Source organism: Saccopteryx leptura, chromosome 4 (assembly GCF_036850995.1).
Source record: "Saccopteryx leptura isolate mSacLep1 chromosome 4, mSacLep1_pri_phased_curated, whole genome shotgun sequence".
Taxonomy (NCBI): Eukaryota; Metazoa; Chordata; class Mammalia; order Chiroptera; family Emballonuridae; genus Saccopteryx; species Saccopteryx leptura.
Window position 1 is genome coordinate 221,058,494 of NC_089506.1, and position 26,851 is coordinate 221,085,344.

At 53.8% G+C, this 26,851-nt stretch overlaps 1 protein-coding gene across 2 annotated transcripts in view; it reads right to left on the minus strand.

Annotated features, from left to right (window-relative positions):
* Nucleotides 1–26,851, minus strand: part of PRKCB (protein kinase C beta) — a 331,943-nt gene that overhangs the window by 162,067 nt on the left and 143,025 nt on the right. For both annotated transcript variants that reach the window (XM_066383413.1, XM_066383412.1), the window contains exon 3: nt 12,453–12,535. In XM_066383413.1, coding sequence (XP_066239510.1) covers nt 12,453–12,535 — 83 coding nt within the window. The remainder of the gene's footprint in view (nt 1–12,452; nt 12,536–26,851) is intronic.

Here is a 26,851-nt window from a genome sequence, read left to right on the forward strand (position 1 = left end):
CCCCCCCCCAAGTTTACCATTGCTCAGTGGGACTGGGGAGGCGCACAGTCACAGGGTAAAAAGAAATTCGAGACAGCAGGTGCGTGAGGATGGGCTGAGTTAAAGAGTCAAGGAACAGAACTAAGTAAGACCTAAAGGCCCACGCAGGCCCACGGTTCCGGGTCGAGCAAGCAGTGACATAATACACCAGGCACTGTTTTCAGCTCTTTGCATATAGTAACTTATTTAACACTCACACAGCATCCCTATGAAGTGGGTATATCATCAGCTTCATCTTAAAAATAAAGAAACAGGGGCCCTGGCCGGTTGGCTCGGCGGTAGAGCGTTGGCCTGGCACGTGGATGTCCCGGGTTTGATTCCGGGTCAGGGCACGCAGGAGAAGCGTCCATCTGCTTCTCCACCCCTCCCCTTCTCTCTCTTTCTCTCTCTCTCTCTCTCTCTCCTCTTCCCACAGCCATGGCTCCATTGGTTTGAGCACATCGGCCCCGAGCACTGAGAATGGCTCCATGGAGTCTCTGCCTCAGGCACTAAAAATAGCTCAGTTGTGAGCAGGCCCCTAGATGGGCAGAGCATCGGCCTCAGATGGGGTCACTAGGTGGATTCCGGTCGGGGCTCATGGGGAAGTCTGTCCCTCTATCTCCCCGCCTCTCACTTAAATAATTTTTTAAAAAAGAAAAAAGAAAAGAAACAGGGACACTGAGAAGTTAAGCGACTTAGCCACAGTCACACAGTCAGGAAGAGCACAGCAGGTGTCATACTCTTCATGAAATCAAACTGCAAGACCACCCACCTGAGCCTGCACAGTTCCTTCTGCCCTGACCCCCAGCCAGCCACTGGAATACCAGAAGGAACGGTACAGAACTGGGAGACGCCATTGAGCCCCCGAAGCAGGGCGAGGCGCCAAGTCAAGGCTGGAAGTGCTTCAAAGGCGCTGCAGCGTACAGAACAGGTGAGAGAGGCTGGGGCGGAGGGGAGGGCGGCCTGGCCTGGTTCTCCCCATGGAGAAGGATGCGAGTGGCCGCGTCTGGGGGTGGCCGGCCGGCGGCGTGGGGGACTGGCCGAACACAGGAAGCCCAGCTGAGTCCCTGTGGACGTCTCTGCAGTCAGCCCAGGGGGACCGGAGTTTCCTCGTTGACACGCAGAGCGGAGAAGCCAACCCACCTGCAGATCCCGCTGCACGCAGGAGGCGCCACGTCCAGCAGGGGGCGCCGCGGGGGCGGGTTCCTCGCCAGGGCTGCGCCTGGGGGGTGAGAAGTGGGCGACACCCAGCCCCTCCCTGCACTTAGGGCTCCCCATCTTGGCGGACTGTTTGTTCTCTCCCTAACTCCCCGAAGAAGGCTGATTTGAGGAAGCCTACATCATGGCCACCTTCTCCCTTGCTAGGCAGGGGGTGAGGGGTGCGGCTGCTGACAGCCCCGACCGGCTGACACACGCAGACGAAGGCTGTCAACCGGGGGGGTCCGCAGATCGAACGCAGCCTGTACGGGTTACACGTGCTCTCGGATACACTGCCACAGCTGGAGTTCTCGAGTTACGTGTCAGCGTCTGAAATCAGGAGGCTCAGACCTCTCTCGGCAAACCGGAAGATCTGGGCGTCGGTCCCTTAAATAGCAGGCGGGAACACAGAGATGGAGCTGCCTCGGGGGCTGCCCCGTCCGGAGAGGGTGCCCGGGCACCAGAGGGGCGCTGGCTGTTCCCACGCACTTGACTGCTTGATGGACCTGCCCGGTCTGGCTGGCTTTGAAGTCAGACGTCCAGAGAGATGGGATGCGGTGCGTCCTTTCAAAGTCACGTGGCCCCAGACGGAATACTGGGGACAGCAGGTGAACACAAGAGAGGGTCCACTGTCCAGTTCCACGGGTATCGAGTTCAGAGGCAGACACGCTTTCCCATAGTGGCTGCACCCTCCTGCCTTCCCCCGCCCCCACCCCAAGAGAGTGCCAGGGTTCCAATCCCCCCACGTGCTTGCCAATACCTGCTGTCTTTTGGGTTTTGTTTTGTTCTTTTTTAAAGAGTCATCCTGACAGGTGGGAGGTGATATCTCACCAGGGATGTGATTCACCTTTCCTGACGATGGAACATTTTTCCTTCCTACCTGTTGTTGTTGGCTCTGTGCACGTCCTCTTTGGAGAAACGTCTCTTTAACTCCCTAACGAATTTGGCATTTTCCTCAAAACAACAACAACAACAAAAAATGGAACTACTATATCATCCGGCAACCCTGCTTCTCTGGGTGTTTATCCAAAAGGATTGAAATCAAAATCTCCAGATCTCAGCACTCCCATGGTCACTCCGAGGTGTGGGGACAACCTCAATGTCCCCCGGCAGATAAGTGAATAAAGAAAACGGGGCTTATCCACACAACAGAGTATTTCTCCAGTTGTCAAAAGAAGGAACGTCGTGGGCAATAGGACCCAGCAGGGAGGACCCGGGAGGACCCTGCGTCACCGGCCGCAGGAATAGGAGTCTGAAATAGCCAAACTCACAGAGTCCGAGAGTGGAACGGTGGGGGCCAGGGGCTGGGGGAGGGGGCAGCGGGGCATCAAGCTCCTCATTCCGCGACAGGAACCACCTCGGAGGTCTGCGGCACACACTGCGCCAGGGCCAGCGACCCCGTCCTGTGCGCGTTTAAATGTGTGTGAAGAGGGCAGACATCCTGCTATGACGTGTTACTTCCACAGCGGAATGAAAATCAGTCGTTCAGTGGAGAAACCACAAGAGCTGTTGACCTTGAAGGGCGGGGCTGGAGGGGCAGAGAGCTCGGAGGACCCCCGGGACTCGGGCTGCCGGAAAACGTCACTGGACAAGAATTCCTCAAGACGGGCGCTTTCCGAGCAATAAAGAATTTTCCAAACCCATGTGACCAGCCCAGACTAAACCCAGAAGCTTCAAATCCAAATTCTAGAAGAGGAGGTCAGGTCGTTCAAGCTGAGGGCAGATGTCCACGTGCACTGGCCCCACGGGGCTGAGGTTGTGGGGACACAGAGCTCCTGGGGTGTGTATCTAGACGGGCAGCTCCCCGAGGAAAGGGCTGTCTGTGCAGGGGGACGGAGCTGAGGTCAGAAGGCAGTTAGTTTGGGGTGCAGGGTAAGAACAGAACACCTGGGAGCCAGGCCGCCTGGGTTTGGGTCGTGGCTCCACCGTGCACTGGTCATGAGCTCTTGGGTAAGCCACTTATTCTCTGAGAACCTCAGTTTCTTTATCCGTAACTTGGGAATGATAGCAATGGTGCTTACCTCATACGAGAGAATAAAGAATAAATAGTTATTACACATGTGCCCTGGTCAGATACGCCAGTTGGTTAGAGAGTCACCCTAATACACCAAGGTTGCAGGTTTGATCCCCAGTCAGGACACAGACAAGAATAAACCAATAAATGCATATATAAGTGGAACAAATCTCTCTCTCTCTCTCTCTCTCTCTCTCTCCCTTTCTCTCCAAAAATCAATAAATAAATTAAAACCTTTTTAAGAGTTATTATATGTGGTCCTGGCCAGTTGGCTCAGTGGTAGAGTATCAGCCTGGCAGGTGGACATCCCGAGTTCAATCCCCAGTCAGGGCACAGAGAAGAAGACACCATCTGTTTCTCCACCCTTCCCTCTCCCCCTCCCCCTCCTCTTTCTCTCTTGCCAAAAAAGGGAGGGAGGGAAGGAAGGAAGGAAGGAAGGAAGGAAGGAAGGAAGGAAGGAAGGAAGGAAGGAAGGAAGGAAGGAAGGAAGGGAGAGAGGGAAAGGGGAGGGAGGGAGGGACGGGGAGGGAGAGGAGAGGAGAGGGAGGAGAGGGAGAGAGAGAGAGAGAGAACTAAACATGTGCTCTTACTCCTGTTTCTGGCACAGAGCTCTTAAAACCCTTGGCACTTCCAGGGATGGCAATGGTAAGATGACTTTGGTTATGTTAATGATGTGACTTTTAGAAAGCACATTGGATGGGGTGGGGGGGCTGGTTGCCACAGGAACCAAGCATGTGATTACAGGGTTGGAACTTCCAACCCCTCCCCCTGACTTCCAAGGAGGGGGAGGGGAGAGCGCCTAAAGATCGAATTCAATCCCCAATGGCCAATAATTTAAATCAATTGCACTGATGGGATGGACCCTCCACAAAAAGCCAAGAGAATGGGGTCTGGAGAGCTTTGGGCTGGTGGCCACGTGGAGATGTGGGGACAGTGGTGCCGGGGAGGGCGTGGAGGCTCTGCGCCCCTCCCCACACACCCTGCCTGCGCCCCTCTTCCATTTGACGCTCCCCAAGTTACGTTCTTTTGTAATCAAGGCGTCATCTGGTGAGGAAATGAATTTCCTGAGTTCTGTGAGCGGCTCTAGCAAACTAATGGGACCCACGGAGGAGGGTCGTGGGAACCTCTGGTTGACAGCCAGTCTGTCACAAGCGCAGGGGCCACCCTGGGCTTTGGAACTGAGATCCTGAGTTGAGGGGGTCCCTGGAACCTTTCATCCATCGCCGGCCAATCAGAAGCACCGGTTAACAACCTGGGCTTGCCACCGGTGGAGCACGGAGCCCTTAACCTGTGGGATCTGATTCTCTCTCCCTCTCCTTCCCTCCCTCTCTCTCCCTCTCCTTCCCTCCCTCTCTCTCCCTCTCCTTCCCTCCCTCTCTCTCCCTCCCTCCCTCTCTCTCCCTCCCTCCCCCCCCCCAGACAGTGTCAGAATGGAACTGAATGAAAAGACACCCAACAAGGTCTGAGAATTGCTTGGTGCTGTGAGGAACCCCTCCCTTCTTCCCGCCCCCCACCCCCCATTGGAAGTGGTGACCCAACACCAGCCAAGAAGTCACTAGCTGACCAAGACACACGAGACAGCCCATCAGAGACGCGCTAAATACGCCCAGATCAGAAGCACCACACACAGAACTACGAGAAATAATAAACGGTTGCTGTGTTTAAGCCACCGAACTTTGGGGCAGCTTGTTACGCAGCAGAGCCAGCTGATACAGGTGACAACGAGAAGCACTTTGTGTTTGAGTCCAGAGGCCCTTGTCCCTGAAGCTCCCTCCCTCTGTACTCAACGTCCCTTCCGTGAGCCCTTCTCTGGTCCTGTTGCTGACTTGGATTTCTCTCACTTCCAATGAAAAAAATAGTCACGAAGCGTTACTTTTTCTCTGAAACCTGATACTGTTTAAAAACAAACAGAAATGCTTCATTCCACTCAAGTTTAAAATGATTTTTTTTTTCCAGTGAAGTCTATTAAGGCTGTGGGGTTTTGGGAGAAGAAACATTTCTTGGGAAATGTTCTCATTGCTCTCGTGGGTAATTCCCTTAGTCTGGTTTTCAATTTCTTCTTCAGAGAAAATTGGCAATTTGAAATTTCCTAGAAAAAAACCCGTCCATTTATTTCTAGCGGATGTTCAAAGACATTATGAGCATTTTATCTACATAATCTTTTTAATATGTAAATATGACATTGCCTTTCTAAATCCCTTTTCTTTTCCATTTAGTCTGCAACATGCAACACAGAACATCGTTTTAAATATTTTTTTTTCATAAAGTGAGACCCGATTCAGACACTCGGCCTGCACACCTGTCACCCGTCACTGACCTGATTTAGCGATGGAGTCGGGGTGGAGGGGGACAGAGCATTAACCAGAGCTTTTAGTCAGTGTCTTCATTATAAACCATAAGGAGTTATTTCTAAGACCACAAGTTTTGAAGAAATTACTTTTAGACAACCTTGCTAAAGAATCTTTTTGTACCACCTGGGACAGACCCCAGCCCACTCAATAAATGTTATTATTAGCTATTGTCCCTTGGGTCAGAGGGTCATCTCCGGCCCTTCGTGAGCTCGGGGAGCCGCCCGCAGCTACTAGGAATAATTCAGAAACCATGCAGAGGGCGCCTTCCTAGTGCCAGACCCCATTCTGAATGTCGCTCCATCAGTCTCTCATCGAACACGGACCCAAAAAGGATGAGTTAGGCATTATCCCCCTCCCACACACACTTTGAGGATACAAAACCTAGTGTCATAAATCTAATTATTTCTCCCCAAGGTAACAGGAGTAATCCAGGGCAGTGCTGGAATTTGACAGACAGATTCTCTGGCTTTCGCCACGGAACCTGAGGTTTTGGGTCAAGTGATTCCCCGGACGGACGGACATGCTCTGGGCAGAGTAGAGAAGCATCAGCACAGTCATTGTCCAGGCGATGGTGGAACAGCTGAACGGCCCGCAGAGACACGGACACTGAGTGACGGGCACCAGGCTGACACGGATACTGCGTGACGGGCACCGGGCTGACACGGATACTGCGTGACGGGCACCGGGCCGACACGGATACTGCGTGACGGGCACCGGGCCGACACGGATACTGCGTGACGGGCACCGGGCCGACACGGATACTGCGTGACGGGCACCGGGGCTGACACGGATACTGCGTGACGGGCACCGGGCTGACACGGATATTGTGTGACGGGCACCGGGCTGACACGGATACGGCGTGACGGGCACCGGGCCGACACGGATACTGCGTGACGGGCACCAGGCTGACACGGATACTGCGTGACGGGCACCGGGCTGACATGGATACTGTGTGACGGGCACCAGTGTGACGGGCACCGGGCTGACACGGATACTACATGACGGGCACCGGGCCGACACGGATACTGCGTGATGGGCACCGGGCCGACACGGATACTGCGTGACGGGCACCGGGCTGACACGGATACTGCGTGACGGGCACCGGGCTGACATGGATACTGTGTGACGGGCACCAGTGTGACGGGCACCGGGCTGACACGGATACTACATGACGGGCACCGGGCCGACACGGATACTGCGTGACGGGCACCGGGTCGACACGGATACTGCGTGACGGGCACTGGGCTGACACTCTCATGAAGCGGGTTCATCCTTTTGCTGTTGATCCCTTTTTATTTTTATTTTTATTTTTTGTTTGTTACCCCTTTTTCATTTTACAGATTAAAAAGTTATTACAACAAACTGACGTGGTTGGCACTGATATTCCAGGCTCTAGGCGAGGAAACGGCCACAGAGAGGGGAATGGCACACCAGAGTGTGTCCCTCGTGAGCGACCGGCACCGTTGGACACTGACCCTGAGTCCGACTGCAGTCCACCCTCTCACCCACCACCATCTCTGGGCATGATCATCACATTGCCTAACTGCCCGCCGGTAGCAGCAGGTGGACTGGTCAGCCGGGGATCACGCACAGGGGATAAGTGAGGTGCGCTGTCTCAGTGCGGCCATCGATGACCCTCTGAATGACACCAAGACCCCTGTGTCTTTCACGGAGTCCATTGTGACGGTCTCCAAACATTCTGCCCCCAGGGGCCTTCTGAGTCAACATGACCTGCAGGAGACATACCAGCGATCCTCCCCTGCCCGTGAAGAGCGAAGTCTACTTCTCTGCCATCTGGGCTTGTCCAAGGGACGACTTTACCCACTGGGACATTATCAAACACGATGTGCAGGCTGAAAAGGCACTTAGGCCTGGGGCAGGCTTTCTTGTTCTTCCCGGAACCCTGAGCCCACCACGGGACCGAGCCACAGCTGGCCAGCTGCATGGATGAGGACCCAGGGAGAACCAAGCCTCCCAGGCCAATAAGGTGCTCACTGCCCGTCATGTGAGTGGGGGTCATCCCAGATCATCTATCCAGCCACCAGAGGGCCACAGACACGGATGAGAACTCTTTCAGGTTTGTGTCCAGGAGGGCGGGGACTCACCTTAGTCCCAGCCCTCGGAGACAACCTCTCTCTCTCTCTCTTGTTCTGAGAAGATCTCTCCGGAGGCTGTGTACGTGGGTCAGTACTGTAAGTGTCCATGCGTAATGTGCCTGAAATGGCTCAAGAGATGGCAGAAGTGAGAGTTCCCGGCCAGGGAAGGGGCCAGAGAGAACCAGGAGGACGCCAGTCGGCGACCAGAAGCACCACCACCCAGGAATTCCGCTACTGCGGGTCCTCCAACGGTGGGTGCCCACACAGGTCTGTCCCCACTGACCCTGAAGAACTGGCTGAGTAACTGGGCTTCCTGGGACGGTGCCTAGTTCACAAGTTCCTGGGGCACCCTGATATTCCGTGACCTGGAGTCCGGACCTGTCTACGGAAGACAAAGTCCTCATCCCCAGCCTGTCTGCTAGCTCAGACTGGCCGAGCGGAGGGGAGAGGACGGAGCCCGGCAGCTCCCTTTCTCCCGGATGGAGACGGTGCCCGCTGCTCCACAAGCCTGCCCACACCAGCTGCTCCAAGGTCACGCAGGAGGAGTCGCTCCTTCAAACCTGCGGCGGCCTCGGGGGGCAGCCAGGGAAAGAGCCTGGTCAGATTGGGGAACAGGTGCGCACAGATCTTTAATCAGGCCTCCGACCACGGACAGCAGAAACGGGTCAATGAACTGAGAACCAAGCCAATTCAGTCGTCCGGACCAATTCATCATCCTCCTTGGTGCCAACCAGCCTTCTTTGGAACCATGTCCAGAGACGGGCTCGTCCCACGCAGGCTGCCCAGTGCCGGGCACACTGGCTGCTGAGGGTGCCTCCTGCTCTCCCCATGCCCGAGGCAATGGGCCGCGGCAATGACGGCAAAGCTCCATTCATACGAAGAGGGGGTCCCACCCCTGATGGAGCCTCCACCCGGCTAGGAAGAGCTGCCAGGTGGCAGGCAGAGACCTGCTAGTTCTTCAGACTCACTCCACAGATGTCACTCCACAGACGTCTTCCCTTGCTGCCTGCTTACGTACGTAGTCACCGCCATCCACTGTCATCGTCTTCACCTTCTGCACCTCAACGGCCCTTGCGAGGTACCAGGCGCTGTCCTGAGCGCTTCTACAGCCGTTGACCCGTTGGGTACTCATAACGACGCCATATGGTAGGGGCTGTTATTGTCTATTTTCAGCTGAGGATTCCAAGGCACAAAGAGATGTAAGGAATTGGCCACAGGTCGCAAATGGAATTGGCCATTTGAGCCAGTGAACGCTTGACTCCACACGGCCTGTGGTTTCTCGCTCGCTCTCTTCTGAGGGACCATCTCTCTCCCCACTCTCAAATGACGGGTAGGTACGTGGGCCCGCCTTTCCTGCCCAGGAGCAGACACATGACCAGGTCTGGCCAATCAGCATAGCCACCCTTCCGGCTCCGGGTCACCCGTGGTCCCGTGAGATGTCAGCTCTTCTCACTGGGGCTGCAGCCATGAGAACACATCAGACTCAAGGTGAGATGGTCACCATCATCCCCTGGGAGAAACATTTTTCTGAAACCACAGCCCAAACAGGAAGGCCGAGCCAAGACACGGGCAGATCCCTGAGGACCTCACTTCTGGTCCCCGGAAGCGGATGTCTGGGCTCTCCAGCTCCAGGGACCGAGGATTCCCCTTCTCGCACGAGCCGGTCTGAGCTGAGTTGCCGTCTTAGGCCACAGAAGACGTCAACAAACGCAGAGGCAGGGAAAAGTAGCTTTACAGTTGTTTGCATGGAAAGTAAGACAATAATGAATAAACCATAATGCAAAAACAGACGTGTGTGCTCACAGCTGTGAACCTTCGTCTGCCCACCCCTGTGGACACAGCCTGTGGGAAACACCATCTTCCTGGCCGCCCCTGAGTCTCAAGCCTGTGTCTGCACGAACAGTCAGAGCTGCACAATGGACCCAGGCTGTCCCCCCACACTTCCCTGCCCACTGTCCCGGGGATGGGACGAGGCCAGGCAGTGTGACCTGAGGGCCACGTGACAAACGTCCCGACCTCGTCTCTGGGGAGCAGACAGGCTGGAAAGGACTGTGGAGGCTTCCGTGCAGCTCGCGGTCCTTAACCCCAAGTACCAGTTCCCGAGCAAAGTCGCTGCGGCAGGAGCGCCAGCGTGTTCGTGTTGCCATGGCAACAGCCGTGCCCTGGATTGCAGGGACGTGGCAAACGGCCGTTTGTAAAAGGTTAGCAAGCGTTAAACAAATTCAGTGACACCGGGTCGTCCCCACTCCGAGGGCGGCTGTCAAGTCTACGTGGGTAAGAACAGAGCAGTAACGCGCCACAGTCGAAGCAGAAAACCCCAGGCAGCTGGGCCCAAACAGGAGCAGAGCAAGACACCTAGTGTGATAGCTGCAGGCACGGGCACCCTGATCGTAGCGCGTTGCTAGGCAACGGAAGAGTGGGCGTGGTGGAAGGTCCTCCTGGGGAAGTTTCAGCTGCGTGGAAAAGAACACCCCCAGCCTGACCAGGCGGTGGCGCAGTGCATAGAGCGTCGGCCTGGGATGCAGAGGACCCAGGTTCGAGACCACGAGGTTGCTGGCTTGAGCCCAAAGTTTGCTGGCTTGAAGTCCAAGGTCACTGGCTTGAGCAAGGGGTCACTTGGTCTGCTGGAGCCCCACGGTCAAGGCACATATGAGAAAGCAATCAGTGAACAACTAAGATGCCACAACAAAGAATTGATGCTTCTCATCTCTCTCTCTCTCCCTGTTTGTCCTTACCTCTCTCTCTCTCTCTCTCAAAAGAAAAAGAAAAGGAAAGCACGCCCCACCACGAGCCTTCCCCGAGCTGCTCCTGAGCTCCTTATCTCCCAGGCTCAGTCTGGCATGAAAGAACTCAGAGGTGGCTCAGCGGCTTATCAGCATCACCAGTGACTCAGGTTCCCAGCATGCCGGCGTGTCCCCCTCCCTGTCCCAAAGGGCTGTCACCGCCACCAGCAGGGCCAAGAAAGAGCTGTCTTCTCTTATCAGGAAGGGAAGTCTCCGCCACAAGCCTTCCCCAGGCTCTCCCGCACAGGCCGCTGAGCAGACTGTGGTCCCTGCTCACTCACTGGCTACGAAGCGGTGTGGGAGGGCAAGCTCTCGGGCGTTGTCAACGCCTAGCGGGAAAGACGGCCCCTGCCAGAAAGAACAGAGCGAGCGCCCGGAACGGCTCTCGGGCGGACAATCACCCGCGTATACCCCAGACTTCAGACAAACTCCCGCCAAGAGTTTAGCCATCACCTTATCATATCCATCCCATCATTCCCTTTAATATGTTCCTTAAATCAGTATGTCTTTGGTTTTCCCTAAATACCTTTATTTACTCAGCTAGGCAATTTTATATCCTACCATTAACGCAAAATCCAACCCATGTTAAAATCAATTCATAATTGATTAAAACAAATGATCGGCCTGCTTTGCCTAGACGCCTCCCTCGTCCCACACTGCAGTCCTGCTGGAGGACGCGCAGACACAGGACAAGGTCGTTTCCTCTGAGCTTCTGGACCCTGCTGTCAAGAATTCTCTAACAGGCCCTGGCTGGCTGGCTCAGCGGCAGAGCGTCGGTCTGGCGTGTGGAAGTCCCGGGTTCAATTCCCGGCCAGGGGACACAGGAGAAGCGCCCATCTGCTTCTCCACCCCTCCCCCTCTCCTTCCTCTCTGTCTCTCTCTTCCCCTCCCGCAGCTGAGGCTCCATTGGAGCAAAGATGGCCCGGGCGCTGGGGATGGCTCCTTGGCCTCTGCCCCAGGCGCTAGAGTGGCTCTGGTTGCAACAGAGCGACGCCCCGGAGGGGCAGAGCATCGCCCCCTGGTGGGCATGCCCGGTGGATCCTGGTCGAGCGCATGCGGGAGTCTGTCTCTGCCTCCCTGCTTCTCACTTCAGCAAAATACAAAGAAAAATTTTTAAAAAAATAGAAAAAAGACTTCTCTAACAAAGACTATACAGTGCATGCGTGGTAAGGTACTATTCTAACTACCTTTGCACAGTAGGAGTAACAATGTAGCCCCTGCCCACCACTGCCCATGCCTCAGCCCTCAACATGAGAACACATTTATGGAACATACATAATTTTATTACTAATATTACCCCTACTAATTTAATTAAAAAATTCTTATAAAGACATTGAGCAAAATCACAGTAGGAAAAGTATAAGGTTTCCTGTATAATCACACAAACACCCCTCTCAAAATATTTTGGTTTTTGTTTTTACCATTAAAATGAAAAATGTCAGCCCTGGTCAGTTTGCTCAGTGGAAGCCTGGTGTGTGGAAGTCCCGGGTTCGATTCCTGGTCAAGGCACACAGGAGAAGTGCCCATCTGCTTCTCCACCCTTCCCCCTCCCTCTCCCCCCCATTCTCTTTTGCATGTTCTCTCTCTGTCTCTCTCTCTTCCCCTCTTGCAGCCATAGCTCAAATGGTTGGAGCCAGTTGGCCCTGGGTGCTGAGAATGGCTCCATGGCCTCCACTTCAGGCACTAAAAGTAGCTCGGTTGCCAAGCAACAGAGCAGCGGCCTCAGATGGGCAGAGCATCGTCAGGCAGGGGTCTTGATGGGTGGATCCCGGTCAGGGCACATGCAGGAGTCTTTCTGTCTGCCTCTCTGCCTCTCACTTAATTAAGAGAAGAGAAGAGAAAAGAAAAATGTCTCTTAAGGCTATAAGGGCCACTACATGTCTTGGAATGAGACCATCCCACCTTCTTTGACTCAGGGTCCCCATCACTCACATTCACCCAAAAGAATGCACAGATGGTGGACCAAGAGAGGTGACCAGTGCTGGTTACTTACATCGGAGGCTGGACCTTTGTCAGCGCCGGGGCAGGAGAAAGTGACAAATTCATGGCACCGCTTGTGTACAACAAAACAGCAGACTGCAAAAGAGAAAAGACCAGCATGAGGGAGGGATGAGGGAGAGAGGAGGAGGAGGAGAAGGAAAGGGGGAATCAGGTGGTTCAAACCTGGGCTTCACGACAAAGAAAGGCTCTATCCCGGAATAAGCAACAAACTCTTTGGTTACACCGATGTGACATCTTGCAAATCACATAGTTAAGTTTCTAAAGTAACTAAGGGTCAAAAGATCACATCGACTCAAAAGGACACTCCTCTCCCTGGGCGGTCACTCCGGTGGCCCAGCTTGGGGACAGAACGCTGCCTCTCAGAGCGGGCAGCATGTGAAGCAGCTGGTTTGTGTTTAGGGTCATCGTGCGTAAGAAATACGCGTATTTAAACACTAGACTCGCACGTAGGGCGCTGCAGAGAATGCAAAGGGCCTGCAGAAACGAGAGGCCAGCCCACGCCGCCCCGGTCTCAGCCAGGAGCAATGTCCCAGACCAATGTCCCGTCAAGTGGAAGAAGAATGGAAGAAATACCCCGCGATGTTTACGTTGTTACATTTCTTGTTTGCAACCAAATACATACATACATACACTGTATCTGAGTTTGTTTGAGCTAAATACATCTACACATGGCCCTGCTATCTGGGGACTGCATACTTGGGTTAAGGGAGAACCAGAGAATGGATACAAAGTAAAATGGAAATTTCTGTTCAACTCTTCTTTTACAGCTTCTTGGTTCCGATCACCTTAAAGAAACTCTAGACCAGAGGTCCCCAAACTTTTTACACAGGGGGCCAGTTCACTGTCCCTCAGACCGTTGGAGGGCCGGACTATAAAAAAACTATGAACAAATCCCCATGCACACTGCACATATCTTATTTTAAAGTAAAAAACCAAAACGGGAACAAATACAATATTTAAAATAAAGAACAAATAAATTTTAATCAACAAACTGACCAGTATTTCAATGGGAACTATGCTCCTCTCACTGACCACCAATGAAAGAGGTGCCCCTTCCGGAAGTGCTGCGAGGGCCAGATACATGGCCTCAGGGGACCACATGTGGCCCGCGGGCCGTAGTTTGGGGACCCCTGCTCTAGACCGTGGGTTCCTGGTGGATGGGATGGGTGCCACGCTGCAGGGACAGAATGTTTCCTTTAATTCTATTATATTTTTCAGTAAGAGTTTATAGTTATTATTTCTGTATCAGTTTCAGGTGTCCTGATGGTTGCCAGAAAGGAGGGGAATGGGGAGATGGTTGAAAAAGGGGAAGGGCGTTAAGAAGTACAAACTGGTCGTTACAGAATGGTCATGGGGAACATAGTCAATAACATTGTAATAACTGGATGGATGGGGCCAGGTAGGTCCTGGAACCATTGGGGGGGACACTCTGTAAAGTATATGATTGTCTAACCGCTGTGCTGGGCACCTGAAACATCTCAGGCAATGTAAACAGAACCGGAAAACTCAGGACGACGCCAGTGATAGAAAGGGTTTGGGCAGCACTCCTCTGTGGCTGCTGACATCACAACACACACACACACACACACACACACACACACACACACACACACACACCCGCCCACGGGGCGGCAGGATTGTGAAGGACCCCACCGCCCAGGGAGTGCGTTTGCCAAAATAGTCAAACTCAAACCAATCAAAGCATCTTGATCCAGCGTCCAATTTGCAGAAAATACAAAAGACAGTGCCATGTATGACATGACACCGCAGGGAGGCACTGGATGAGAAGGAAAAAAGAAATACACAAGAAAGTGGGAAACTCTAAGACAACCAAACAGTTTCTTCCACAGATAAACTGCAAGCGGACAGGAGAGGCTCTCAGGGCAGTGACTCACGCTCATCCTGCAGGATACTGTGGTGGCGAGCTCCCTGACCAAATGTACCACACAACGAGTGAACCCCGATATAAAACAATGGCCGTTCGTTAATAATAACGTCTTGATACCGGCTCGTCGATGGTAACCAACGTACCACACTCACACGAGGTGCTTGCTGATGAGAGAACTGGGGAACGGGGATGGGAATGAGGTTAAGAGAGTAACATTGGAACATGATACCTTCTAATCAATTCCTCTGCAAACCGAAAACTGCTTCCAAGAGAAAACAACAAAAAACTCCTCCAAAGAACGAACGAACTGTCCCTTCCGGCCAAGACGGCGGCTGGGGTCAACTCGGCACTCTCACCCTCCCACAATCACGTCGAAACCACAGCTGAACGACAGACCAGCCGTCGTGCAGACCTGCCTGAAACCCAGCTGAACAGGAGTCCCGCCACAAAGAAGGTGAAAGGAAGAAACCACATCGAAGGCAGGTAGGAGGGCGGGAGGGGCAGCGCAGGCTGGTCCCACAGCCACGTCCGGCAGATAAAAACCGGGAGGGACAGCTCAGCAGCAGAGGGTCCCCCCTGAGGAGTCCAGGGGTCCCAGCCCCACAGCAGGCGCCCCAGCCCAGGGTTCCAGTGTCAGGAAGAGCAGTCCCATCACTTCTGAAGGTCAACACCAGCGGAGACAGCGGCTGAGGGAGACGGGGGGGGGGGGGGGGGTGCTGGCCTCCCAGGCGGCTCTTCCTACAGGGTCTGCACATGGACTCGGGCGAACTCACTCGGTCTCACTCCCTCTGAGCTCCAGCTCAGGGGCAGCGGCTTGAGAGGCAACGAGACCATGCAGGGAGGAACTGAACTGTCTGGCATCACAGCGAGAGCTGGAGGGCCTGCCTCCCCCACAGACTCACACAGAGCTGGCAGGCAGGCACCATATCTGAGTCTCCATCAGTCAACCCAGCTCACACTGTCTGCCCCGCCCTGGTGACTCCCTGAGACCCCACCCTACCCCACTGGTGGGCCCACCCAAGCAGTAGCTTCGCCACAGAATAAATAGCCTGTTTTGGCTCATGCTTCAGGTTGACCTAAAATTTCTCAAACCAGCAGCATCAGACCTCTGCGAACCCCATGCCTTCTGCTGAGTGGCCCCAGCCCTCACACCACCACCAGCATCAGACCTCTGCGAACCCCATGCCTTCTGCTGAGTGGCCCCAGCCCCCGCACTACCAGCAGCATCAGACCTCTGCGAACCCCATGCCTTCTGCTGAGTGGCCCCAGCCCCCCCACCACCAGCAGATCAGACCTCTGCGAACCCCATGCCTTCTGCTGAGTGGCCCCAGCCCTCACACCACCAGCAGCATCAGACCTCTGCGAACCCCATGCCTTCTGCTGAGTGGCCCCAGCCCTCACACCACCAGCAGCATCAGACCTCTGCGAACCCCATGCCTTCTGCTGAGTGGCCCCAGCCCCCCGCACCACCAGCAGCCAGCGCTGGCTCGCAGCTTGGCATCTCCTAGGCACCTCCGAGCCCAGCAGAGGTAGCCGCCATCTACAGATCGCTCTGCAGCTCATGCAGGGGGGCAGCCCCAGGCAGAACACAGGCCCGCGGCTGACCTTGACCTGCACCTCCCAGGAGGCCCCAGCGCACCCAGCGGGGAGCCTCAGACCATGTCATAGCCCCGCCCGAACACACCTCCACAAGTGACACACTCAAGAGCCCAACTCAGCAGGCCCCAGGGTTCTGCCAAAGTTAAGTCCCACTGCCAAGGGTCCCGTGCTTCACAGCCGGTCCTCCGCAGTGGCTGTCGTGGCGGCCAGACCTTGCAGCCAATCAGCCTGGGTGTAAACCCCTCCCACCCACCGATGTGCCAGCAACAGTCAAGGATCAGCCACCACAGGAGGGTGTACGCAGCCCACACGGGAGGCGCCCCCGGAGGGCCCAGCTGGGGTAGACAAGACGGCTGGGCAACTGGACTCAGGGTGACCCTGACTACGCAAGGCCACTCTACCCAGCCTGGAGCAGCTCTGCCCAGCACGCTGAAACAAGCACGTCGTTCTGAGGTGTCGGCAGGGGCAGGCGGGTGGAAGGGGAAGGTTACCAAGAAGGAGCAAAAATAACGTGAACATCAGATCTCTTGTCAGCAGTTTTCAATCCTAGAATAGGACAGGGCAGTATCTTCAGAGGTTTAGGCAAATCCATTTTGAACCGAAACCAGCGACAAAGCTTTCAACTAAAAGTACAAAATAAGACGTTTCCAGAATACAAGAACTTAGAAGTTTTATTTCCTACAAAAATAAAAAAGTATTAAAGTATATACATCTTGCAAAAATAATAATAATAATAATAATAATAGGTATAAGAAACAGTGGTGATACCCTGGCCAGATAGCTCAGTTGGTAAGAGCATCATCATGATACGCATAGGCTGTGGGTTCAATCCCCGGTGAGGACACATATAGGAATAGACCGATGTTTCTCTCTCCCCCTCCCTTTCTCTCTCTCTCTCTCTCTCTCTCTCTCTCTCTCTCTCTTCTTCCTCTCTCTAAAATCAGTAAATTAAAATTTTTTTTAAAAAGAAATAATAATGAGATAACAAAAAAGATGCAGGAATTGGGGGGTGGAGGGAAACTCAGTCATAAAAAATGGGGAGCCCTGGTCAGTTGGCGCAGTGGTAAAGTATCAACCTGGTGTGTGGGAGTCCCTGGTTCGATTCCCAGTTAGGGCACACAGGAAAAGCAACCATCTCCCCTTCTCTTTATCTCTCTCTCTCTCCCCCCTCCCGCAGCCATGGCTCATTCGACGAAGTTGGCCCTGGATATTGAGGCTGGCACCTTGGCCTCGCCTCAGGTGCTAAAATAGCTCAGTTGCCGAGCAACAGTCCTAGATGGGCAGAGTATCACCCTCTAGTGGGCTTGCCAGGTGGATCCTGGTTGGGGCACATGCAGGAGTCTGTCTCTCTGCCTTCCTGCCTCTCACCTAATAATAAAATTTTTTTATGGCTTTTTTTTTGTGTGTGTGTATTTTTCTGAAGCTGGAAACGGGGAGAGACAGTCAGACAGACTCCCTCATGCACCCGACCGGGATTCACCTGGCATGCCCATCAGGGGGCGACGCTCTGCCCCTCCAGGGCGTCGCTCTGTTGCGACCAGAGCCACTCTAGCGCCTGGGGCAGAGGCCAAGGAGCCATCCCCAGCGCCCGGGCCATCTTTGCTCCAATGGAGCCTCGCTGCGGGAGGGGAAGAGAGAGACAGAGAGGAAGGAGAGGGGGAGGGGTGGAGAAGCAGATGGGCGCTTCTCCTGTGTGCCCTGGCCGGGAATCGAACCCGGGACTTCCGCACGCCAGGTCGACGCTCCACCACTGAGCCAACCGGCCAGGGCCAAGAAATAAACTTCCACTGTTTTTTTTTAATTTATTTATTCATTTTTAGAGAGGAGAGAGAGACAGAGAGGGAGAGAGAGGAGAGAAAGACAGAGAGAGAGAGAAGGGGGAGGAGTTGGAAGCATCAACTCCCATATGTGCCTTGACCAGGCAAGCCCAGGGTTTCGAACCGGCGACCTCAGCATTTCCAGGTCGACGCTTTATCCACTGCGCCACCACAGGTCAAATAAAAATGTTTTAAAAGGAAAAGAAAGAAAAGAAATGGGGGTGGGGCAGGGCTCCGAACTAAAATATGTTGACAGTCCTGTCTGACTCCCCAAGAGACTGCAGACCTTAAGAAAGTGCACACAAGACATTATAAGTTCGCATATGTGTGTTAACGATTAGGAATAAAAATAGAAAGATGATGCATAACTTGCAGGCCACTAGACGCTAAATCTGGAGGAAGAAAACTTAATCCGACCATTATCTCAAAAGAGCTCCCGCGTGCCCCAATTACGTATATCCCCGTTTCTAACTCTCAGACGGCAACTTGCGCATTTCAAACTCTTCTGTCCTCTGCAATTTCTCGGTATCTGAGGTGGCAAGGGAATCTCATTTGCCATTTTTTTTTCCCCCTCAAATGGTAAACAGTTGTCCCGGCACCTTTTATTGAATAATTCATCCTTTCTCCCCACGGACTTCAAACGCCAACTTTATTATATGCTAAATAATTATACACGCTGGAGTCTGTCCCTGGGCCTTCTGTTCTGTTCCACTGATCTGTCTTGTCGCACAGCAATATAAGGTTTAATTATAGCGGCTTTATAATATATTAATCTTGGCAGGGAGAGTCCCCCCCTCCTTATCCTTATTTTCGACATGTCCTCAGCAATCGCCGCCTGCTGGATGGTTCCGAGTGAACTTCGGAACCAGCTGATCGGGCTTTCAAAACTGCCAGTGGGATTTTTGACTGGAAGTGCGTTCACGTCCGTCTCTTCACCCAAAATAATTCATGGGAACGTTGACTGAAGCCGTCTTAAATGCAGAAGTTTAAATATTTTATTTATTGGTTTTTTTTGTTGTTGTTGTTTTTTAGAGAGAGGAGAGAGAGAGAGAAGGGGGAGGAGCAGGAAGCATCAACTCCCATATGTGCCTTGACCAGGCAAGCCCAGGGTTTCGAACCGGCGACCTCAGTGTTCCAGGTGGACGCTTTATCCCACTGCGCCACCACAGGTCAGGCTTAAATGCAGAAGTTTAAATGGAAGCTAACATACTTTTACAACACGCCTATCAGGAATTCCTGGCTAGAATTATTGTATGTCTCTTGACAGGGTCTTGAATTTTCTCCAGAAGTGGTACACATTTCTCCTTGACTCTTCCTTGAGGGATCCTCCTTTTTCATGCCACAGCGATTTTAACATTTTTTTCCCCCATTTTGTTTGCCAACTGGCTGTCGTTGACAAACAGGGAAGCAGTGAGTTTGCAGAAATGCACATATATTTTGTAAGCGTTTTTTAAGACGTATCGTGGTTTCTGCGGGTTTTCAGTTTCCTTTAAGTTTTCCAGGTAGAGCAGGGGTCGGGAACCTTTTTGGCTGAGAGAGCCATGAACGCCACATATTTTAAAATGTAATTCTGTGAGAGCCATACAACGACCCGTGTACTTGACGCATTATCCAGTAAAAAAATTATCCGGAGGACAGCTGTGATTGGCTCCAGCCACCCGCAACCATGAACATGAGCGGTAGAGGAAAGGAATGGATTGTAATACATGAGAATGTTTTATATTTTTAACGTTATTATTTTTTTTTATTAAAGATTTGTCTGCGAGGCAGATGCAGCCATCAAAAGAGCCACATCTGGTTCGCGAGCCATAGGTTCCCGACCCCTGAGCTAGAGCATCATAGTATTCCAAATAGTAAAATTCTTTTTTCCCTTTCTGATCAGTGTCCCTCTTTTTTTAAACCCATATCCTATAGTTACACCTAGAACTTTCTAAACAACGTGGGAACAGAGCCCCCACAGCGGACAGTCCCAGCCAGTCCCGAGCTTCTCACCAGTCCCCCGCCCCCATCTTCTCAAACTAACTCTGTAATTTATACAGTTCCTCGGATGTCACCATGACTCCATTGTATTGTTACTCTCTTTTTATTCCCCCCACCCACAGCTCTGTCTTCGTTGTTGTCTCTTTTTTATCACCCTATCTTTGAAAGGAAACCATGTATCAACTTATCAATGCTACTGTTTTCTTTCCTACTTGATTACTTGCTCCTTTTACTTGCACTTCTTTGACTTAGCTGTGCTACTTTTTCCATTTGTATGACTTGCCTACGTACTGATTAGGCGTGTTGTGAATACTTGTTTTAAGCTTCTCCACGGCCCACGATGGTTTTAACTTCTTCCTCAACACAGAACTGCTTAGGAAAGGTTCTGTCCCGCGCCCCCTGCCCCTGACCCTATTCCCCGGTTTATAAGTAGTTGCTTAGGTCTAGACCAGGGGTAGTCAATCTTTTTATACCTGCCGCCCACTTTTGTATCTCTGTTAGTAGTAACATTTTCTAACCGCCCACTGGTTCCACAGTCATGGTGATTTATAAAGTAGGGAGGTAACTTTACTTTATAAAATTTATAAAGCAGAGTTAGAGCAAGTTAAAGCATGTAATAATAATTACTTAACAAGTACTTTATGTCGGATTTTCGCTAAGTTTGGCAGAATAAATCTTTATAAAACAACTTACTATAGTTAAATCTTTTTATTTATACTTTGGTGGCTCCGCTACCGCCCACCATGAAAGCTGGAACGCCTCCTAGTGGGCGGTAGGGACCAGGCTGACCACCACTGCTCTAGACCTTTCTTCACCGTATCAGTGAGGATCTTGTTCATCCTTCCTCTCTTTGAGGGAGGGATGGGGGCTCATCTCTAAGCGGCATGGTGTCTACCACAACCCCTGGTGCCTAACTGAGGTGTTGTAAATAAATGTTTGGTGAGGGAATGGACAAAACGAATGAGGGTCACAGGTCACAGGAAAATGAAGCCCAACCCCCTTCACAGCAGATGTGCCCCCCGGATGGCATCCACCTTCCCCCACCGCGGACGGGGCCGCAGCCCGTGAGCCGCTGACCAGGTCTCTGCAGACAGCCTTCCCGCCGGCCACAGAGGGAAACCACCTGTCCCCCCCCCCCAAGGTGCGGTCAACATGCCACGTGACCTGACTACACGTCCAGCGCCCTCTGCAGAGACGCCCCGCTGGGGGTCCCTCCCCTCCCCCCGCGACGCGAGTTTCTGCAACGCAGCGGACGTCGCATTTCCCGTGAAGCGAAGCCCATTCAAGGAACAGGAGCGCGGCTGGCCGGCTATTTAAGGAAACAAACGAAACCCTCCTGCGATACAAATAAACACCCCCTCGTTTCTGTTTGGCGGATTCAGGGTAAGACCAGCTTTCCCTAAATAAGAGGCAACACTGACGGAGCGGCTGGGGGAAAGAAAACAAAAACATATACCAGGTCGCACTGACAAACAGGTACCTGGCAAGAGCCGAGAATTCTTCGATGTGTCAGGTTTATTCAAAAGCTCCTTGCAGCCCTGGCCGGATGGCTCAGTGGTAGAGCGTCGGCCTGGCGTGCAGGAGTCCCGGGTTCGATTCCCGGCCAGGGCACACAGGAGAAGCGCCCCTCTGCTTCTCCACCTCTCCCCCTCTCCTGCCTCTCTGTCTCTCTCTTCCCCTCCCGCAGCAAAGTTGGCTCGGGCGCTGGGGATGGCTCTGTGGCCTCTGCCTCAGGCGCTAGAATGGCTCTGGTTGCAACAGAGCAATGCCCAGGTGGGCAGAGCATCGCCCCCTGGTGGGCGTGCCGGGTGGATCCCCATCAGGGCGCATGCAGGAGTCTGTCTGTCTGCCTCCCCGCTTCTCACTTCAGAAAAATACAAAAAAAAACAAAAACAAAAAACAACTCCTTGCTCAGCAGGGAACGACTGCTTGCAGCCCACAGCCCTGGACAAGTGTGCCAGGCTTCTGGTTTAAAACCTGGACATTGTAAAATGAGTGTCCAGTGGAGAATCACCGCTCCCCCCGTGGCTGGAGGAGACTGTTCTCACCCCAACTCCCTGCCAAAGACAGTCTCTAAGGCACCTGGGAGCACGTGCACGAGTCCACGCCGTACACAGGGGGTGAGACGTGCTCCGTTTTTCTCTCTTCTGAGTGTCATCCGTGTCCCCCACGACACTCAGCCCCGGCGGCACACTGAGTCACCTCGATTTTTAAAAACAAGCCGACGCCGCTCCGGGTCCCGCCCCCACAGCCCCTGATTCACTGGGGGTAGGGGGAGCGGCTGAGGTCAGGTGCCTCTCAAAGCTCCCAGGTGATCGGCTGGGGAACTGGGGAAGAGCTGCTGCTCATCTACACACGGCACCCACTGCCTCTTCCCCCCGAGGTGACACACCTCAGGGCGGGGGGGGGGGCGGAGGGACCGTTCCTTCTCAACGTGGAGAGCTCCATCCCTCTGTTTCCATGGCTCCGAGTCATCTCCTCGTGTGAGCGGCCGCCCTGGTGGCTCGATCCCACAGTCCTGCAGGTGCTGGCGAGGAGAGCTCCCCGGCTCGGGCTGGAGAGGGGGAAGGCAGGCCCACCGCCCTGGAGCACCTACAGCCAAGCCCTACGGAGGGAACTCGCCAGCCAGAGCGACCAGGAGAGAGGAGAATCTGTGTTTATATTATAAATTGTACTATAATATAAATTATATATTGTATATATAAATTATATTATAAACTTGTTTATACTATAAATAATATTGTAAATATTATTTACTTTATAATGTCCCCACGCTTATTCAATTAAGCAAGACAAAGCCATGAGGCCAACAAGAGATGAAGCAGTGGTCCCAGGTAACTAAGCCACCCCCCAGAAGAACGCAGCTGCCCCCCCAGACCCTGGGGAGACAGACAGCCCTGGGCAGGACAGCAGCAGGGGGCACCCTGTTCCTCCGGATAGCAGGCGGAGGCTGTTCTTGACCCCCTGGTTCTCCGCCTTCCAGTCAGGCCCCGAAGCTGAGGGCAGTGGGACACACTGACTCAGGCTTCCGAGGAAACACCAAGGTGCCTTCAGTCCCCGGCCGTATCCACCCAGAGCCAGGCCCAGAGCGCTCGGCCCAGAAGAAGGCCCGGCCCCAAGACCAGGTGTGGCGGCCCTCTCCCGTTTCTGCCGACCAGCACCCCTCCTCCCTGCTTCTCCTCCGACCAGCACCCCTCCTCCCTGCCTCTCCTCCGACCAGCACACCTCCTCCCTGCTTCTGCTCCTTCTCCTCCGACCAGCACCCATCCTCCCTGCTTCTCCTCCTTCTCCTCCAACCAGCACCCCTCCTCCCTGCTTCTCCTCCGACAAGCACCCTCCGACCAGCACCCCTCCTCCCTGCTTCTCCTCCTTCTCCTCCGACCAGCACCCCTCCTCCTGCTTCTCCTCCTTCTCCTCCGACCAGCACCCCTCCTCCCTGCTTCTCCTCCTTCTCCTCCGACCAGCACCCCTCCTCCCTGCTTCTCCTCCGACCAGCACCCCTCCTCCCTGCCTCTCCTCCGACCAGCACCCCTCCTCCCTGCCTCTCCTCCTTCTCCTCCAACCAGCACCCCGTCCTCCCTGCCTCTCCTCCGACCAGCACCCCTCCTCCCTGCCTCTCCTCCGACCAGCACCCCTCCTCCCTGCCTCTCCTCCTTCTTCTCCGACCAGCACCCCTCCTCCCTGCCTCTCCTCCGACCAGCACCCCTCCTCCCTGCCTCTCCTCCGACCAGCACCCCTCCTCCCTGCCTCTCCTCCGACCAGCACCCGTCCTCCCTGCCTCTCCTCCGACCAGCACCCCTCCTCCCTGCCTCTCCTCCGACCAGCACCCCTCCTCCCTGCCTCTCCTCCGACCAGCACCCCTCCTCCCTGCCTCTCCTCCGACCAGCACCCCTCCTCCCTGCTTCTCCTCCTTCTCCTCCGACCAGCACCCCTCCTCCCTGCCTCTCCTCCGACCAGCACCCCTCCTCCCTGCTTCTCCTCCGACCAGCACCCCTCCTCCCTGCTTCTCCTCCGACCAGCACCCCTCCTCCTGCTTCTCCTCCTTCTCCTCCGACCAGCACCCCTCCTCCCTGCTTCTCCTCCGACCAGCACCCCTCCTCCTGCTTCTCCTCCTTCTCCTCCGACCAGCACCCCTCCTCCCTGCTTCTCCTCCGACCAGCACCCGTCCTCCCTGCTTCTCCTCCGACCAGCACCCCTCCTCCTGCTTCTCCTCCGGGGGTCGCCCTCGCTGAGCCCCCGTACTGGTGAGCCGGTGGAGGCTGCCCTCGCCTGCTGGCACCCGGACGGAGGACCGCGGCCCCGGTGCCACATTCAGGGGTGGGCACGCGATTCCAGCCGCCCTGCATGGAAGACTGGGCTTCTGGGCGTTGGCTCCTCGCCGGGAACGAGGGCTCGTGTCCCGGGAGTGCGGCGAAGCTGGAAGGAAAATGAGTGTCCATCTGCCAGCTCTATCACCGCGAAGGAGAGGCTGTTCTGAGAACGGAGCCAACAGAGAGAGGACTGGGGCCAGGAGGTGTCCAGTGACCACCCGGCGGGAACCTGGACCCAACGACTTTCCTATACAAGTCAGCAAGTCCCTCTGTAACGAAGCCAGCTAGAATGGAATCGCTGTGTTCTTGAGACCAAAAGACTTACGACGGATAAACCCAAGGCTATCGAGACGAGGGAGGCTGGCCGGTGAGGGCCCCCTTCTCCCGTGTTTCCTGTCTCCGTGTACAGAAAACCTCTTTTCCGTCTACAGCCATACCACCCTGAACGCGCCTGATCTCGTCAGAAAACCTCTTTTCCCTGCTTCAAGGGGGCTGCGGTATCAAGCGCACTCAATTCAATCAGGGGCGGTGACTTGAGCAAAGTTGAGATACAGCGATCCAGACGTCCTTAATTCCGAGGGGATGAAATGCAACAGCATATTAAAAAATTAAAAAAAAAAAAACCAACAACACTTGAACAGAAACAATAAGCCTAACAACATGGTAACGGGCACAAAGGTTCATCCAAAATATTCCCTATTGCTTTTGTTATTATTACTCCTGCCACTAATAACAGCCTTCCTTCCCAGGGTGAATTCCATCTACGCAGCTGAACCATGTGCTCTGTCCACCGCCACATCCCCAGCGCTGGCAAACACCGGGAGCTCCCTCATCTCTAACTGACTGACCGGTGGGTGCAGATTGGAAGCCAACCACCACGTCCTCCCACCGGCTCCCCCAGCATGCCCCCTCCACCCCACCGAACATTTCCAGTTTCCTCCCAGGGTCTCTGAGCACACAGGACAAAGTCTTCTTTCTCCCCAGCAGGCTCGGTACCCTGAGGCACAGGAAAAGTCAGAGCAAAAAAAAAACCAAAACAAAAAAACAAGTCCTCGTGATGAAGATGTTCCACTGGCTTTCTTTTTTGGTATTTAAATAAGGCAGCTGAGGGTGGAAATTTTAAGTAGAGAAAGAGAAACTGGGTGGGGGAAATGAGGGGGAAATGACAGGAAGTGTGGACCTTGACGATGGTGATCTCAGGAACTTTCAGGGTCCTGTTCCTTGGATAATGCTGTCTTTTCTAATATTTTTAAAAATAATATAAAGCCGGTCCTGGCCGGTTGGCTCAGCGGTAGAGCGTTGGCCTGGCGTGCGGGGGACCCGGGTTCGATTACCGGCCAGGGCACACAGGAGAAGCGCCCATGTGCTTCTCCACCCCTCCGCCGCACCTTCCTCTCTGTCTCTCTCTTCCCCTCCCGCAGCCAAGGCTCCATTGGAGCAAAGTTGGCCCGGGCGCTGGGGATGGCTCTGTGGCCTCTGCCTCAGGCGCTAGAGTGGCTCTGGTCGCAACATGGCAATGCCCAGGATGGGCAGAGCGTCGCCCTTGGTGGGCGTGCCGGGTGGATCCCGGTCGGGCGCATGCGGGAGTCTGTCTGACTGTCTCTCCCTGTTTCCAGCTTCAGAAAAATGCAAAATAATAATAATAATAATAATAATAATATAAAGCCAACGAACGAACTTTCACCGACCCCTGAGGTACCACTTGGTACAAGAAAACATCATCTTAGCTGTCCGGGTTTGACAGGTGCGTTCTACCCACGTAATTAATTACCCCCACAATCGGGACGTGGAACTTCCGCCAGCCCAGGGGTTCTCTCGTGTCCCCTTTTACGACTGACCCTCTCGCCCCACCCCCAGCCCGTGGCAACCACGGAGCTGCTCTCGGCCCCCACCGGTTCACGGAACCATACTAGGCGCGCTCTGTGTCCGCCTCCTCTCACTCTGAATAATGTGTTAATTATTGATTACGGCTGCCGGTTTCAGTAGTTAGTTTTAATTGATGAGTAATAATAGTCCCAAATATGGTTATTCTCAAGTTTGTTTATTCATTCATATGTTGATTAATATTGGAGGGGGGGGGTACCCCCAGGTTTGAAGCTATTGGAATAAAACCCGCTATGAACATTTATTGATAGGTCTTTGCGTGGGAACGTCATTTCAATACTCTCGGTAAATCTCTATTGTAGAAGTAAAAATGACTGTGTCGTAGGTTAACTCCATGTTTAAATTCAAAAGAAAGTGCCATGGTTTTCCAAAATGGTTATACCACTTAATTTATTTATTCTTTTTAAAGAATGAAAGCAGCCCTGGCCGGTTGGCTCAGCAGTAGAGCGTCGGCCTAGCATGTGGAGGACCCGGGTTCAATTCCCGGCCAGGGCACACAGGAGAAGTGCCCACTTGCTTCTCCACCCTTCCACCGCGCTTTCCTCTCTGTCTCTCTCTTCCCCTCCCGCAGCCAAGGCTCCATTGGAGCAAAGATGGCCCGGGCGCTGGGGATGGCTCCTTGGCCTCTACCTCAGGCGCTAGAGTGGCTCTGGTTGCGACAGAGCGATGCCCCAGAGGGGCAGAGCATCGCCCCCTGGTGGGCAGAGCATCGCCCCTGGTGGGTGTGCCGGGTGGATCCCGGTCGGGCGCATGCGGGAGTCTGTCTGACTGTCTCTCCCCGTTTCCAGCTTCAGAAAAATGAAAAATGAAAAAAAAAAAAAAAAAAAAAAAAGAATGAAAACAATCTATTGTTTTTAAATAAGTTTCTATGTCTGCTGGAGTCTCGGCAGGAAATGGAATTCTCCCTGGATGT